This window comes from Entelurus aequoreus, linkage group LG18 (assembly GCF_033978785.1).
Source record: "Entelurus aequoreus isolate RoL-2023_Sb linkage group LG18, RoL_Eaeq_v1.1, whole genome shotgun sequence".
Taxonomy (NCBI): Eukaryota; Metazoa; Chordata; class Actinopteri; order Syngnathiformes; family Syngnathidae; genus Entelurus; species Entelurus aequoreus.
The window spans coordinates 19,164,937-19,179,805 of NC_084748.1; the positions used below are offsets into that span (position 1 = coordinate 19,164,937).

Below are 14,869 nucleotides of genomic sequence, written 5' to 3' on the forward strand. Positions count from 1 at the left end.
AGGAGTGGTCAAAATTTCAACCAGAAGCTTGCCAGAAGCTTGTGGATGGCTACCAAAAGCGCCTTATTACAGTGAAACTTGCCAAGGGACATGTAACAAAATATTAACATTGCTGTATGTATACTTTTTACCCAGCAGATTTGGTCACATTTTCAGTAGACCCATAATAAATTCATAAAATAAACAAACTTAATGAATGTTTTGACAAACAAGTATGTGCTCCGATCACTCTATCACAAAAAAATAAGAGTTGTAGAAATGATAGGAAACTTAAGACAGCCATGACATTATGTTCTTTACAAGTGTATATAAACTTTTGACCACGACTGTATGTCCTGCATGTCACACATATGATACGATATCACGGCTCATTGTCAGCCAGACTATAAAAAAACACAACCAGTAACCTCGAAAACTGTGTTCAGGACAACATTTTCAGATCAGGAAAGACCAAATTCATTATAGGCCCCCTTTAAGACATTATAGGCCCCCTTTAAGACAGCATAAGTATATTCCAGATGGTAAATAATGTTAGTGTTTTTCATGCCTGTCATTGTTCTCTGTTTGATTAATTTTACTTGATAAAACCTTTTCTAACATTTTGCACTACAAAATAATAAAAGTGAATATGACTCCTGCTGATATTATATTGGATCAATATAGGTATTAGCAAATACTCAAGGCTCCAAATTGGTATCGCACCGGAAGTAACCAGAGGTTTTGCAAAGAACACACGTATATTTTGAAAAACAGATCCTGTACAGTTACCCCACAGCCAGCTTGTGTCTGATGTACTGCATATACTGTTCAATTGTACCTTTAATGATCAACTGTACCTTATATTGAATAATCATTCTTTTAGGGGTTGTGTCCTCTTCTGTAAATTTCAAATACATGGTGGTCTCCTCTTTCCTGAAAAAACAAAAATATATATACATAAATATATATGTATTTATTTAAATATTATAAATGTACACTACCAGTCAATTTTTTTATACATGTGCCAATATATGATTAGGGTGTAACGGTACGTGTATTTTTATTGAACCGTTTCGGTACGGGGGTTTCGGTTCGGTTCGGAGGTGTACCGCACGAGTTTCCACACAGACATATTAAGTAGCGTACCGCACGTTGTGTAAACAATGCACAACGAGGCACAACACACGGCATGCTAGCAGCGACCGGGCTAGGACAAAAAAGTTAAAGTTAAAGTACCAATGATTGTCACACACACTAGGTGTGGTGAAATTTGTCCTCTGCATTTGACCCATCCCCTTGTTCACCCTCTGGGAGGTGAGGGGAGCAGTGGGCAGCAGCGGTGCCGTGCCCGGGAATCATTTTGGTGATTTAACCCCCAATTCCAACCCTTGATGCTGAGTGCCACACAGGGAGGTAATGGGTCCCATTTTTTTATAGTCTTTGGTATGACTCGGCCTACCGATCTCAGGGCGGACACTCTAACCACTAGGCCACTGAGTAAAAGCATGTAAAAGCCAGAGCTGGAAGACCCTCCTGCCTCGTTAAGATCTCCCGTTTGGGAGCATTTCGGCTGCGCAGTGCGATACAACAATGGAATACGAGAGGTGGACAAAACGAAAGCGGTTTGCCTGACATTGTTCTCTTCGCTTCGCTTCAACGAAGAAAAAGACAAGCGTCGTGCAAACACCGCGTTCAAGCAGCCTCTCCTCGGCGAGTCAGGCAGGGCTAAAGCAATAACAAATGCCGTTGGTGTTTTTATAGCAGCCGATTTAAGACCATATTGCATTAAAAACTAGATTTTGACCCACTTCTATGGTGGAAGAACAATGAGCCCATATATCCTCTTACTGCCAAGTTAGCAAGGCACTACCTCGCCATACCTGCTAGCTCGGTGGGCACGGTCTGCTCTTTCTGCAGACAATGTGGATATACTGATTTTTCTGGCAAAAAACATGAAGATTGAGTGAAAGTCCTATTTGTATATAATTTAGATTTGCATGTCTCATGACACATTATCTGTATGTAATATTGGCTGCATTTCAGATAGTTGTTTGTGTACCATGTTGTTCCAGACCACAGCAAACGTTACCTAGCTTGCCAAAGATGGTAATAAATCTATTAAAAGAAGACAGCCTGCCGTTTCCTTTAACTTGGACACGCACATCTATACCTTTGGCCATTAAAAGCCAGTCATTTCCAGGAGTTATCTCACCTTCTGAGTAGCCTCTGATTTTCTAATGGTTTCTAATGTTGTGAAAATGTGTAGAATAAAAATTAAATTTCAAAATTTCTCTCAACGAAGATTTGCTTCAGCCTGCGACACATAATAATTTTGATAGTAGGCTATTGTAGCTAATATACACACTTACATCATGTGTTGCCTTCATTATAACACTTATATACAGCTTTTAATTTTTTTATGTTTTTTGTATTTTTGGTCCTTTCAACGTTTTGGGTTGCCGACCCCTGCCCTAATGTATGGTAATGTTATGACCTCATTGTTCTTTATTTCAGGTTTTTCCTTTGTTCTCTTTTCCTTGCTTTTTTACTTGTTGTTCCCCTTTTTTGATGGCCCAGGTTGGATATTGGCAGTTTTTGATTGCATTTTTGATGTGTTTGCACAGATGACAGTCGAAACATGTCAGGTAAAGATTCCATCTAATGTACCGAAAATATGGTCTGATTACAAGAACATTTGGAAAAGAATATGAATAAGAAGACATAATTAACCTTTTTGAGTGACTCTCTGACTGTTACACACTGTGTCCAAAGGCCAAGCTGATTTTTTTGTAAAATCCGGTACACTCTGTTTTTATATTACATCATTTTATATATTATTGTTTTGAATTGTATTTACTTACACTTTAGTGAGGTAAATATGTCCTAATATTGTCAGTGTACTTACATGATACTGTACCACTCATCCATACGTCGTCAGCCTGATTTGTATAAACTATCCTGAACTGTGAAATGTGGTGGAAACACAAACCACACACTTCTACAGAAACCAATAGTTCCACCATGAACTAAAAAGTTTCTGAACTTTTTACGTAAAAATGCGTATTAGTGAAGCGGGCACCTGAAATCTGAAGTGCTTATGTCCTGTTGTCTAAGGATGTTCTCCTTCATCCAGGTCATTGTATTCTCAGGGCATTCAATCGATCGCAACTGGACTGTTTGGTTTGTCCTAGAAGACGTTCGCTTTTCTTCCAAGTAGGCTTCACCAGTTCATGCTCATACACTTAGATTGGTCTGATCTAGTCTCATGTCCTGTTGTTTGAGTTACCGGTAAATCAATAACGGGGGAACATCTTCTCATCCTCGGCTCAATAATGCAACATCAACGCTAGAAATGTGTCCCGTGAAAAACCGTCCGACTGGGACGCTCTAATAACTAAAGTTCCGTGGGTGAATTATGTAAACCCATTACAATTTTAGCGCTTTTATAGCTAGTCTACTGACAAATATAAGTAAGAACTTAACGCTACTTTATATTAGAAATGGCAGTAGTGGAAGATGAATGCCACATAAGAATATAGAGAAAAAGAACAAGCTTATGACTGCGGTTATGACAATGGTGGACACGCGCACATTTTCAGGACTTATGCAGATCCCAAATACACATCAGCTGGTACCAAAAGGTAAGAAAAGTTGGTTTTGCATAATATTGCGAAACAAAACGTCTGCTAATAGGTGCCATTTTGCAGTTCTTATACACGCACCATAATAATACTAGCTTGTATGTTTAATGCGCCGACAATCCATCAAGCGGTGCTGCTTCATAGCTTACCAAAGTCGTACTAAAAACATTTTGACATATTTTTGAGCGCCATGTGTAATGTTCTATATTCTCAATGGAACATTTAAAGTTTTGAGGTTGTTTACTGCCATCATATTGCAGTCTACACGTATCTCTTATGTATGACTAGGGATGATACTCGAAACCGGTTTTCCCGGTTGTTCGATAAGAAAAGAACCGAGTCCTCGGACTCGTATCCCTTTTTGATAACCGGTACCCGTTATCGAGACCACTATAGTAAAGAAAAAGAGTTGGTTCTTTATTCGAATCCCTGGGACCAATCCCGTCCCGACCAGAAATGCCCCGTGAGAAATCACAAGAAATTAGGTCACGTAGCTCAGTCATTAGGCGCAGATAGGGAAAGCAGGGGCCAGAAAAAGCGCTCCAAAGTGTAATAAAGTTCAAAACAAAAGGTATAATCCAATGAATAACTTTACTGAGAGATTTGAGCAGGGTACAAACACATGACGAACACTTTTACGACCAACCGGAAACATAGCAACCAGGCTAGCAACGCACCTCCTTTATGGCAGCTGTCGCAACGTTCTTAAAGCAACCGCAGCACATACATATATGACATGATCTCCCTTTTTTAACTTTTGTTTTTCTTTCCTTGTAAACAAAACAAAATCACACTGTATATGTGTTGTCTGTCTAATTATAAATAATCCAGACGAGGCGTGTTGGCTGAGTTCTTGACGTTTACTTTCACAGCGTGCCCATAACCTCATTCTTAGCTGCCGGGTGGTGACATGCAACAACACTTTTCGGGGCTACCGCGCATGCTCGTCACTCCCGTTGCATGCTGGGTAGTGTAGTTGTTATATTCCTAGCTCATAACATCACATCTTTCCCCCTATAAAGAAATAATGTTAACTCAATAAAGTGTATTTCTTTTTTTAGCTTTAACTTTTCATTTTTTAGCATTGTAACCACATTTGCAAACAACTTTTCTCTTCATAGAAAGTGCAAAAATGTCAAAGCATCATAACAAACAGTTATGTCAAATAGCAGCAGAAGTGCACTTTTTGGAGAGCTGTTGTCACGGCCGGGAATGCGCCCTCAACCTTGCGCGCTGCAAGCACCGCAGGACACGCCCCCACACGCGCCGCGCAGACCGCGGCCAAGCACCTCCACAGCTGGCGGCAATCCTCTATCAGCACACCTGCCGTTAATGAAGTAGCTGCCTTCATAAGCGTGGACAACCTGGCATGCCGCCGCCGGAATATAGTCTTCAATTGGCGTATAGTAAGCGATCATCCTGCTTGATGCAATCCTCCTCTCTCTGTCTGTTTTCCCTTCCGTGTCTCATTGTCGTGTCATCCTACTGCAGACCTCCTTTCCTGTGTTTGACGTTGCTGTGTGACTCGTCATTCCTCGTCGTTCCCCTGCTTCCCTGACTGCCTGCTTCGTTCCCCGACTCCTTGCTCGTCCCTGGATTCTGACGCCTCTCTACCTCCCCGGATCACCTGCCTGCCCCTGGACTTCCTCTTCTCTCGTGCAACACTTGGTAACACACACTTCAGCTAATCTACACACATAGTCACTCTCATACACTCTTGGATTTTCTCACACTCCATTGTAGTTTATTAGTATTGTTAATTATCATTATATATATATATATATATATATATATATATATATATATATATATATATATATATATATATATATATATATATATATATATATATATATATTAGTGATGGGTCCGGCAACACCGATGCATCGGCGCATGCGTCGAGCTCATAGAGCGATACCCTGTGTCGGTGCGCGTATCGCTTTTAGAAAGTCACGTGACCGAACACGAGCTGTTTTGGTCACGTGACCGCTCATGAGCTGTTCTGGTCACGTGACCGCTCATGAACTGTATCGCACTGACGCCTGCGCGTCAAACTGTTTATTAGGAAGCGGCGCAATGCGTGTTGTTGACAAACACCGTTAGGGCCGCTTGTTGTCACTGTCACTCAAAGTTGCATTTCAAAATTACACAGAATAAATGTGTTTATTTTGTTTAGAATTCAGATGGGTTTGATTTGGTGCGCAGCATATATTGGCTGTGCGGCGCACGGTGTGCGCGGAGGACGCTTGAGCACTGCGCAATTGCGCAGGCGCGCACCTTAGAGGGAATGTTGCTCACAGGGCACAGAGGAGGCGTCAGTGCGATACAGTTCGCGTATCGGTCACGTGACTAAAGCAGCTCATGATCGGTCACGTGACTTTCTAAAAGCGGTACGCGCACCGACACAGGGTTTCGCTCTATGAGCTCGACGCATGCGCCGATGCATCCGTGTTGCAGGACCCATCACTACTGTTACTAGAGATGGTACAGGAATGACGGCGTGGCGAAGTTGGTAGCGTGGCCGTGCCAGCAATCGGTTACTGGGGTTCAATCCCCACCTTCTACCATCCTAGTCATGATACATGTTCACATTATTTGACTGTATCTAAAAAAGATAAAAATATATTTTTATTTAAATGAAGATATGAAATAATCCTAAATGAAATACAATGACTTGGTTTATATTATTGTATATACTAGGTCATAAAATCAGTGTCAGTTGAGTCGGTCCATAGGTTGCCTGTAGGGATTTTTAATGTCCAGCAGATGTCAGTATTTAGTGACACAGTATCGACACAGTATCAATACAGTTTTGCAATGTGTCGAAACGCTTCATGAGGCCTCATCAACCCATCACTAATATATATATATATATATATATATATATATATATATATATATATATATATATATATATATATATATATATATATATATATGTGTGTGTGTGTGTATGTAACTATATATATATAATAAATAATTGCACATACTGCCATCTAGTGTCTGTTGCCGTCACCTCCCCTAGTAAACCACAACAGCTGTATTATTTTCAGTTTTGTGCCCAAGGGACTGATTTTATTTAACACTATATCATTATTTATACACCTATAGTGATCACAGAGACAGGTTGTTTTTGTGTTACTGTATATATTTGTTTTTCTTAAAAATCCCACTTGATATACTTTTGGTAACCACAGTCAATATTTATTAATTTATTAGATTTTATTTTTTTCTTATATAATAAAAGTGAGCTTTTGTTAAACCAAATATTAGTGATGGGTTGATGAGGCCTCATGAAGCGTTTCGACACATTGCAAAACTGTATTGATACTGTGTCGATACTGTGTCACTAAATACTGACATCTGCTGGACATTAAAAATCCCTACAGGCAACCTATGGACCGACTCAACTGACACTGATATTATGACCTAGTATATACAATAATATAAACCAAGTCATTGTATTTCATTTAGGATTATTTCATATCTTCATTTAAATAAAAATATATTTTTATCTTTTTTAGATACAGTCAAATAATGTGAACATGTATCATGACTAGGATGGTAGAAGGTGGGGATTGAACCCCAGTAACCGATTGCTGGCACGGCCACGCTACCAACTTCGCCACGCCGTCATTCCTGTACCTTCTCTAGTAACAGTAGTGATGGGTCCTGCAACACAGATACATGGGCGCATGCGTCGAGCTCATAGAGCGAAACCCTGTGTCGGTGCGCGTACCGCTTTTAGAAAGTCACGTGACCGATCATGAGCTGCTTTGGTCACGTGACCGATACGCGAACTGTATCGCACTGACGCCTCCTCTGTGCCCTGTGAGCAACATTCCCTCTAAGGTGCGCGCCTGCGCAATTGCGCAGTGCTCAAGCGTCCTCCGCGCACACCGTGCTCCGCACAGCCAATATATGCCGCGCACCAAATCAAACCCATCTGAATTCTAAACAAAATAAACACATTTATTCTGTGTAATTTTGAAAGGCAACTTTGAGTGACAGTGACAACAAGCGGCCCTAATGGTGTTCGTCAACAACACGCATTGCGCCGCTTCCTAATAAACACAGTTTGGCGCGCAGGCGTCAGTGCGATACGGTTCATGAGCGGTCACGTGACCAGAACAGCTCATGAGCGGTCACGTGACCAAAACAGCTCGTGTTCGGTCACGTGACTTTCTAAAAGCGATACGCGCACCGACACAGGGTATCGCTCTATGAGCTCGACGCATGCGCCGATGCATCGGTGTTGCCGGACCCATCACTACCAAATATTGTGTTTTTTTCCATATACAACAACCTATCTGGACTCGATAAGAGAATCGATAAGGAATCGGTTCGATAAGAGGATTCGATAATAGGCTCGAACTCGATAATTTCTTATCAAACATCATCCCTATGTATGACTGCCATCTACTGGTCACAATTATCATCACACCATGTACCAAATAAAATTCGTTCGAGGTCGGTAAGCAAAACCAGAATCGTGCCGTACATTAGGCGCACCAGGTTATAAGGAACACTGTCGATTTTTGAGAAAATGAAAGGATTTATAGTGCGCCTTATAGTCCGAAAAATACGGTATTTGTCTTTGTACAGAACAGGGAATATGTACTATGAGCAGGAAAGTATAAGACAAAGAAAAACGGTACTTACACTGTGATTGCCATTTTAATTTCAAATTGTACTGGAAGGTGTTTGGTTACCGCAGCCACGGTGTTGTTGTTGTTGTTATCACTAAAAATACAAACATGCATTATGGGATTATATTTAAACAAATGAAAATGTAAAACAGTTAAATGATTACGTTACCTTTCACCGGTGACACCAATCGCAATCGTCTCATTCCAAGCATACTCTGTGCTTATGTGGAAAGAAGTTTGAAATGTTGCCTTGACAGGAACAAACACAATTGTGTTAGAGAAGCCTTCTGATTTGGAATAGTCCAACTATCGTTTAATAACCTTATTTTCACCATGGGCAATGTCACAGTTATAGGGCTACTTGTAACTGTGAAAAAATATATAATATAACCATATAAATGTAAAAAAACAGTGAAGTTGGTACGTTGTGTAAATCGTAAATAAAAACAGAATACAATGATTAGCTAATCCTTTTCAATCTATATTCATTTGAATAGACTGCAAAGACGAGATACTTAACGTTCGAACTGGAAAACTTTATTTTTTGCAAATATTAGCTCATTTGAAATTTGATGTTTCAAAAAAGCTGGCACAAGTGGCAAAAAAGACTGAGAAAGTTGAGTGCTCATCAAACACTTATTTGGAACATCCCACAGGTGAACAGGCTAATTGGGAACAGGTGGGTGCCATGATTGGGTATAAAAGCAGCTTCCATGAAATGCTCAGTCATTCACAAACAAGGATGGGGCGACGGTTACCACTTTGTGAACAAATGTGTGAGCAAATTATCGAACAGTTTGCGAACAACATTTCTCAACAAGCTATTGCAAGGAATTTAGGGATTTCACCATCTACGGTCCGTAATATCAAAAGATTCAGAGAATCTGGGGAAATCACTGCGAGGCCGAAAACCAACATTAAATGCCTGTGACCTTTGATCCCTCAAGCGGTACTGCATCAAAAACCGACAGTGTGTAAAGGATATCACCACATGGGCACAGGAACACTTCAGAAAACCACTGTCAGTAACTACAGTTGGTTGCTACATCTGTAAGTGCAAGTTAAAACTCTACTATGCAAAGCGTAAGCCTTTTATCAACAACACCCAGAAATGCCGCCAACTTTGCCGGGCCCAAGCTCATCTCAGAAGGACTAATGCAAAGTGGAAAAGGGTTCTGTGGTCTGACAAGTCCACATTTCAAATTTTTTTTGGAAACTATGGATGTCGTGTCCTCCGGAACAAAGAGGAAAAGAACCATCCGGATTGTTTTAGGCGCAAAGTTGAAAAGCCAGCATCTGTGATGGTATGGGGGTGTATTAGTTCCCAAGGCATGGGTAACTTACACATCTGTGAAGGCACCATTAATGCTGAAAGGTACATACAGGTTTTGGAGCAACATATGTTGCCATCCAAGCAACGTTATCATGGACGACCCTGCTTATTTCAGCAAGACAATGCCAAGCCACGTGTTACAACAGCGTGCGGGTACTAGACTGGCCTGCCTGTAGTCCAGACCTGTCTCCCTTTGATAATATGTGGCGCAATATGAAACCTAAAATACCACAACGGAGACCCCGAACTGTTGAACAACTTGAGCTGTACATCAAGCAAGAATGGGAAATAATTCCACCTGAAAAGCTTCAAAAATTGGTCTCCTCAGTTCCCAAACGTTAACTGAGTGTTGTTAAAAGGAAAGGCCATGTAACAGTGGTAAAAATGCCCCTGTGCCAACTTTTTGGCAATGTGTTGCTGCCATTAAATTCTAAGTTAATGATTATTTGCAAAATAAATGAAGTTTCTCATTTCGAACATTAAATATCTTGTCTTTGCAGTCTATTCAATTGAATATAATGTAAGTTGAAAAGGATTTGCAAATCATTGTATTCTGTTTTTATTTACGAATTACACAACGTTTGAGGGTTTTGTACTTTATAATGGCCTCTTATTTAAAAAATGCTCCTTCATTTAATTATTATCATTGTTTACCAACCAACTGAAGGAAAACTGGCTTGCCATCACCAATCAAGGTGAAAAGCATATACCAAAGTTCAGCTAAATTTAAGGGTTACAATGACCAAAATATAATTAACAGTTATTTGCATCAAATAATTAAACCACCTTCAGTTGAGAAGAACTGCAGCGGCATGCAGTAAAATTTTTTACGTCAAAATTAAAATACATTTAGCGAGAAAGATGAGGTGTCTCATAATTTCCAAAACTTTCGCAGGCCACCTAAAATGATTTGGCGGGCCAGATGTATATATTAAACATGTGGTTTTATAACCTGTAGTAAAATACATGGTGGGAAAAGTGCATAATACAATGTCTCTGACAAGTGGTGGGTGAGTTTGTGGTTCAGTGTCAAGTCAAGTGTGCTTTCGCTTTGACTCACTGCTGATCTGCTGCGGTACACAGGAAGGCTGACACCACATATAGTTTTGTCAGTTACTCCCTCTAGATCATCACAATTGTGGCGCGTCTGTCTTGTAGTCTGTAACATGGAGAACACTTTGTGTCAATAATCAAGCATTTGTGAGCGGTGTGAAAAACAGGAACGAGATTTTACTTGCCGAACCTTACTTTAATTGAACAAAACCAAGCATGTTGTCATAAACCAACAAAAAGCAACTAGACCAAGATATTTATTTGTCATATCAATGTTTCATTGGTTTTGTGCTACATACACGAGGTATCACAGAAAAGTTTCAGGACTGGAACATTGATTTGTCTTTTAGGGACATCTCCATTGCAAATTAATTAGAGAGGTGTTTTTAAAAAAAGGACCCCCGTTAGCTTGGGAAAGAGGGAACAAGTGCATGGAGCCAGGTCGGGTGAGGACTGAGTAGGGAGGTTAGGGTCCTAGTACTTTTCTGACATACCTCCTGTACATGCATGTAAATCTAGTACTATGCCAAGAAAGGAGAAACTGTTACAGTTTTGTTTTTTGTATGTGCTTGCTTTCGCCTGGCTCTCTTTCCCCACAGTTGCGATGTCGCTACTTGAAGGGTAGGAGTCCTGGTTCTTTACTTCGTGTCTCCTGCTACACACAGACCACGGCAACCAGCTCCTGTGCTCGCGCCTGATCCTTGCTACCTGGTCATTCTGTGTTTCTTTGCTACTTTGTTTATATGTGAAGTGAATTAATTAACTCATATTATGTTCTACATATGGTGAATGTTTATATTCAACTTGGAGAAAACGAACCACCAGGTTTAAGTAAATCATGGTTGAGCCCATAATAAATTAAGGAGTCTTGTGGACTGGGTTAACTCTCTCAAGAGAAGAGGCAACAAATTCAGACTTCGGAATGCAAAAGTGATAGCTCTATCCTGGAGGAGAGACTCCTTGTCTATCTTCACGTCAACGTTTAAGTTACAACATATAGAGGTTGTTTTCCGGTCACTTACACATGACCATCTCCTTGCATGGTCAGATTGTACTCTCCTGAATTAACACACACTCAGATAGAGAAATAAGGAATATAAGACTGTGGTTCAGTTGCTCCAAGTTAGGAGTGCCTCATTTTTTTAACTTGACCTCCTCCATGTACTGCAGACCTGTATAATGATGCTCACTTGTAATAAAGCAACTTTTTGTTCAGCAAAGCGTCTCCTCTTTTGATCCAGCCGCACTGCTGTGTTGCCCTTCTGCCCGTGAGGGGGTGACAAGACCAGAAATATAATTCATGTGTGCTCAGCGCCTTCCTGCTTTCCCAAGGCTGGTTTTGTGTTGATCTTTTTCTATTTTGCTCGTGGCACATGCATTTCCACTAGAGCCATTGTTTACTGTTTATTCCTTTTTACCCATTGGAATAAATCAATTTCTTATAGAACGCAGCTTCTGTTCTGCTTTTGTGGTCAATCGCAGAACCAAATGTAACAGAAACGATGGTATCAGCAAATATGTAACATGGAAGTTTCAATATCGGTCATGTGAAGTGTTATCGAGCCATCCCTGCGAATACATCATCCTGAGAACCTTTGTCGCCTGCACTGGACATTTGTGTTTTGCATAACAGGCCAATTTTTCACCCAAAAATGCGTAACTGACAAAAGACAGACCAAAAACAAACGTACACTACGGGGGACACTGGTTCTCTGGGCTGTACTGTATTAGTTGAAAATGTCAGATCTGCATAATTACAGTAAATACAGTGCAGGCCAAAAGTTTGGACACACCTTCTTATTCAATGCGTTTTCTTTATTTTCATGACTATTTACATTGTAGATTGTCACTGAAGGCATCAAAACTATGAATGAACACATGTGGAGTTATATACTTAACAAAAAAAGGTGAAATAACTGAAAACGTGTTATATTCTTGTTTCTTCCAAATAGCCACCCTTTGCTCTGATTAATGCTTTGCACACTCTTGGCATTCTCTCGATGAGCTTCAAGAGGTAGTCACCTGAAATTGTTTTCACTTCACAGGTGTGCTTGAAGCTCATCGAGAGAATGCCAAGAGTGTGCAAAGCAGTAATCAGAGCAAAGGGTGGCTATTTTGAAGAAATTAGAATATAAAACATGTTTTCAGTTACAGTATTTCACCTTTTTTTGTTAAGTACATAACTCCACATGTGTTCATTCATAGTTTTGATTCCTTCAGTGACAATCTACAACATAAATAGTCATGAAAATAAAGAAAACGCATTGAATGAGGAGAAGGTGTGTCCAAACTTTTGACCTGTACTGTACATGTGTGCAAACAAAGAAAGTCCCAAGCAATATTCGGAATTACCTCTGTAATAATCGGAACCATCCTGGAGAAGGAGAGGCCTGGAGGATAATAGAGCGTAAGGCTGGTGTTGTACGAGTCGTCGCCATGATTAGATATTGTGACGGACATGTTGAAGTACTTTTCTTCAGCAACCAGCAAAGTTGGCGTCCTACAACGCAAACAGCATATATGACAGTATATTTTTTTGCATTCAACACTGTGTGTTTGAAAGATACTTACAATAGTTTGAAATCCACCTCAATTTCGGCAATGCAGGTGTCGTTTTTCCGACAATGCTTTTCAAACGGAACCTACAACAGAAGGAGCACTTACAATGCAGCTTCATAATGAAACAGCACGGTCAGTTCATGAGAGGATGGCAAAATGCCAACAAACTTTTTTATTGAAACAATCCTGCTTGCTTGAGACAGAAAGGGTAAAAGAAAACACATTTTTGGGTGTAATAATAGATGATAAAATGAACTGGAAATCTCATGTAAAAAATATACAACATAAAGTAGCATAAAACACGTCAATAATGAATAAAGCAAAACATGTTCTGGAAGAAAAATCACTTCATATTCTCTACTGCTTGCTAGTGTTACCATATCTGAGTTATTGTGCAGAAATATGTGGAAACAAATACAAATGTGCGCTGCATTCGCTAACAGTGTTACAAAAAAGTTTAGTTAGAATAATACATAATATTGGATATAGAGAACATACAAAACGTTTATTTATTGAATCACAAATATTGAAATTCAACGATATGGTGGATTAGCAAACAGCTAAAATTATGTACAAAGCAAACTATAACCTGCTACCCAAGAATGTACAACAATTCTTCTCAACAAAAGAGGAGAACTATAACCTTAGAGGAAAATCTAATTTAAAACATCTGTATGCTCGTACAACACTTAAAACCTTTAGCATATCCGTATGTGGAATTAAATTATGGAATGCATTAACCAAAGAAATAAAACAAAGCACCAATATGATCCAGTTTAAAGGCCTACTGAAATGATTTTTTTATTTAAACGGGGATAACAGATCCATTCTATGTCATACTTGATCATTTCGCGATATTGCCATATTTTTGCTGAAAGGATTTAGTAGAGAACATCGACGATAAAGTTCGCAACTTTTGGTTGCTGATAAAAAAAAGCCTTGCCTGTACCGGTTGTAGCGTGACGTCACAGGTTGAAAGGCTCCTCACATTTCCCCATTGTTTACACCAGCAGCGAGAGCGATTCGGACCGAGTAAGCGACGATTACCCCATTAATTTGAGCCAGGATGAAAGATTCGTGGATGAGGAACGTGAGAGTGAAGGACTAGAGTGCAATGCAGGACGTATCTTTTTTCGCTCTGACCGTAACTTAGGTACAAGCTGGCTCATTGGATTCCACACTCTCTCCTTTTTCTATTGTGGATCACGGATTTGTATTTTAAACCACCTCGGATACTATATCCTCTTGAAAATGAGAGTCGAGAACGCGAAATGGACATTCACAGTGACTTTTATCTCCACGACAATACATCGGCGAAGCACTTTAGCTACGGAGCTAACGTGATAGCATCGGGCTTAACTGCAGATAGAAACAAAATAAATAAACCCCTGACTGGAAGGATAGACAGAAAATCAACAATACTATTAAACCATGGATCTGTAAATACAAGGTTAATGCTTTCCAGCCTGGCGAAGCTTAACAATGCTGTTGCTAACGACGGCATTGAAGCTAACTTAGCAACGGGACCTCACAGAGCTATGCTAAAAACATTAACTATCCACCTACGCCAGCCAGCCCTCATCTGCTCATCAACACCCGTGCTCACCTGCATTCCAGCGATCGACGGCGCGACGAAGGACTTCTCCCGATCATCC

The 14,869-nt window shown here is 40.1% G+C and overlaps 1 protein-coding gene across 2 annotated transcripts in view; it reads right to left on the reverse strand.

The window, feature by feature from the left end:
• The window catches only part of zmp:0000001082 (integrin alpha-D), a 108,221-nt gene that overhangs the window by 26,717 nt on the left and 66,635 nt on the right, over window positions 1-14,869 (reverse strand). For both annotated transcript variants that reach the window (XM_062026719.1, XM_062026720.1), the window contains 6 exons: window positions 13,227-13,297; window positions 13,008-13,155; window positions 10,663-10,761; window positions 8,439-8,518; window positions 8,283-8,363; window positions 837-912 (listed from right to left, as the gene is read on the reverse strand). In XM_062026719.1, the coding sequence (XP_061882703.1) occupies window positions 837-912; window positions 8,283-8,363; window positions 8,439-8,518; window positions 10,663-10,761; window positions 13,008-13,155; window positions 13,227-13,297 (555 nt within the window). The remainder of the gene's footprint in view (window positions 1-836; window positions 913-8,282; window positions 8,364-8,438; window positions 8,519-10,662; window positions 10,762-13,007; window positions 13,156-13,226; window positions 13,298-14,869) is intronic.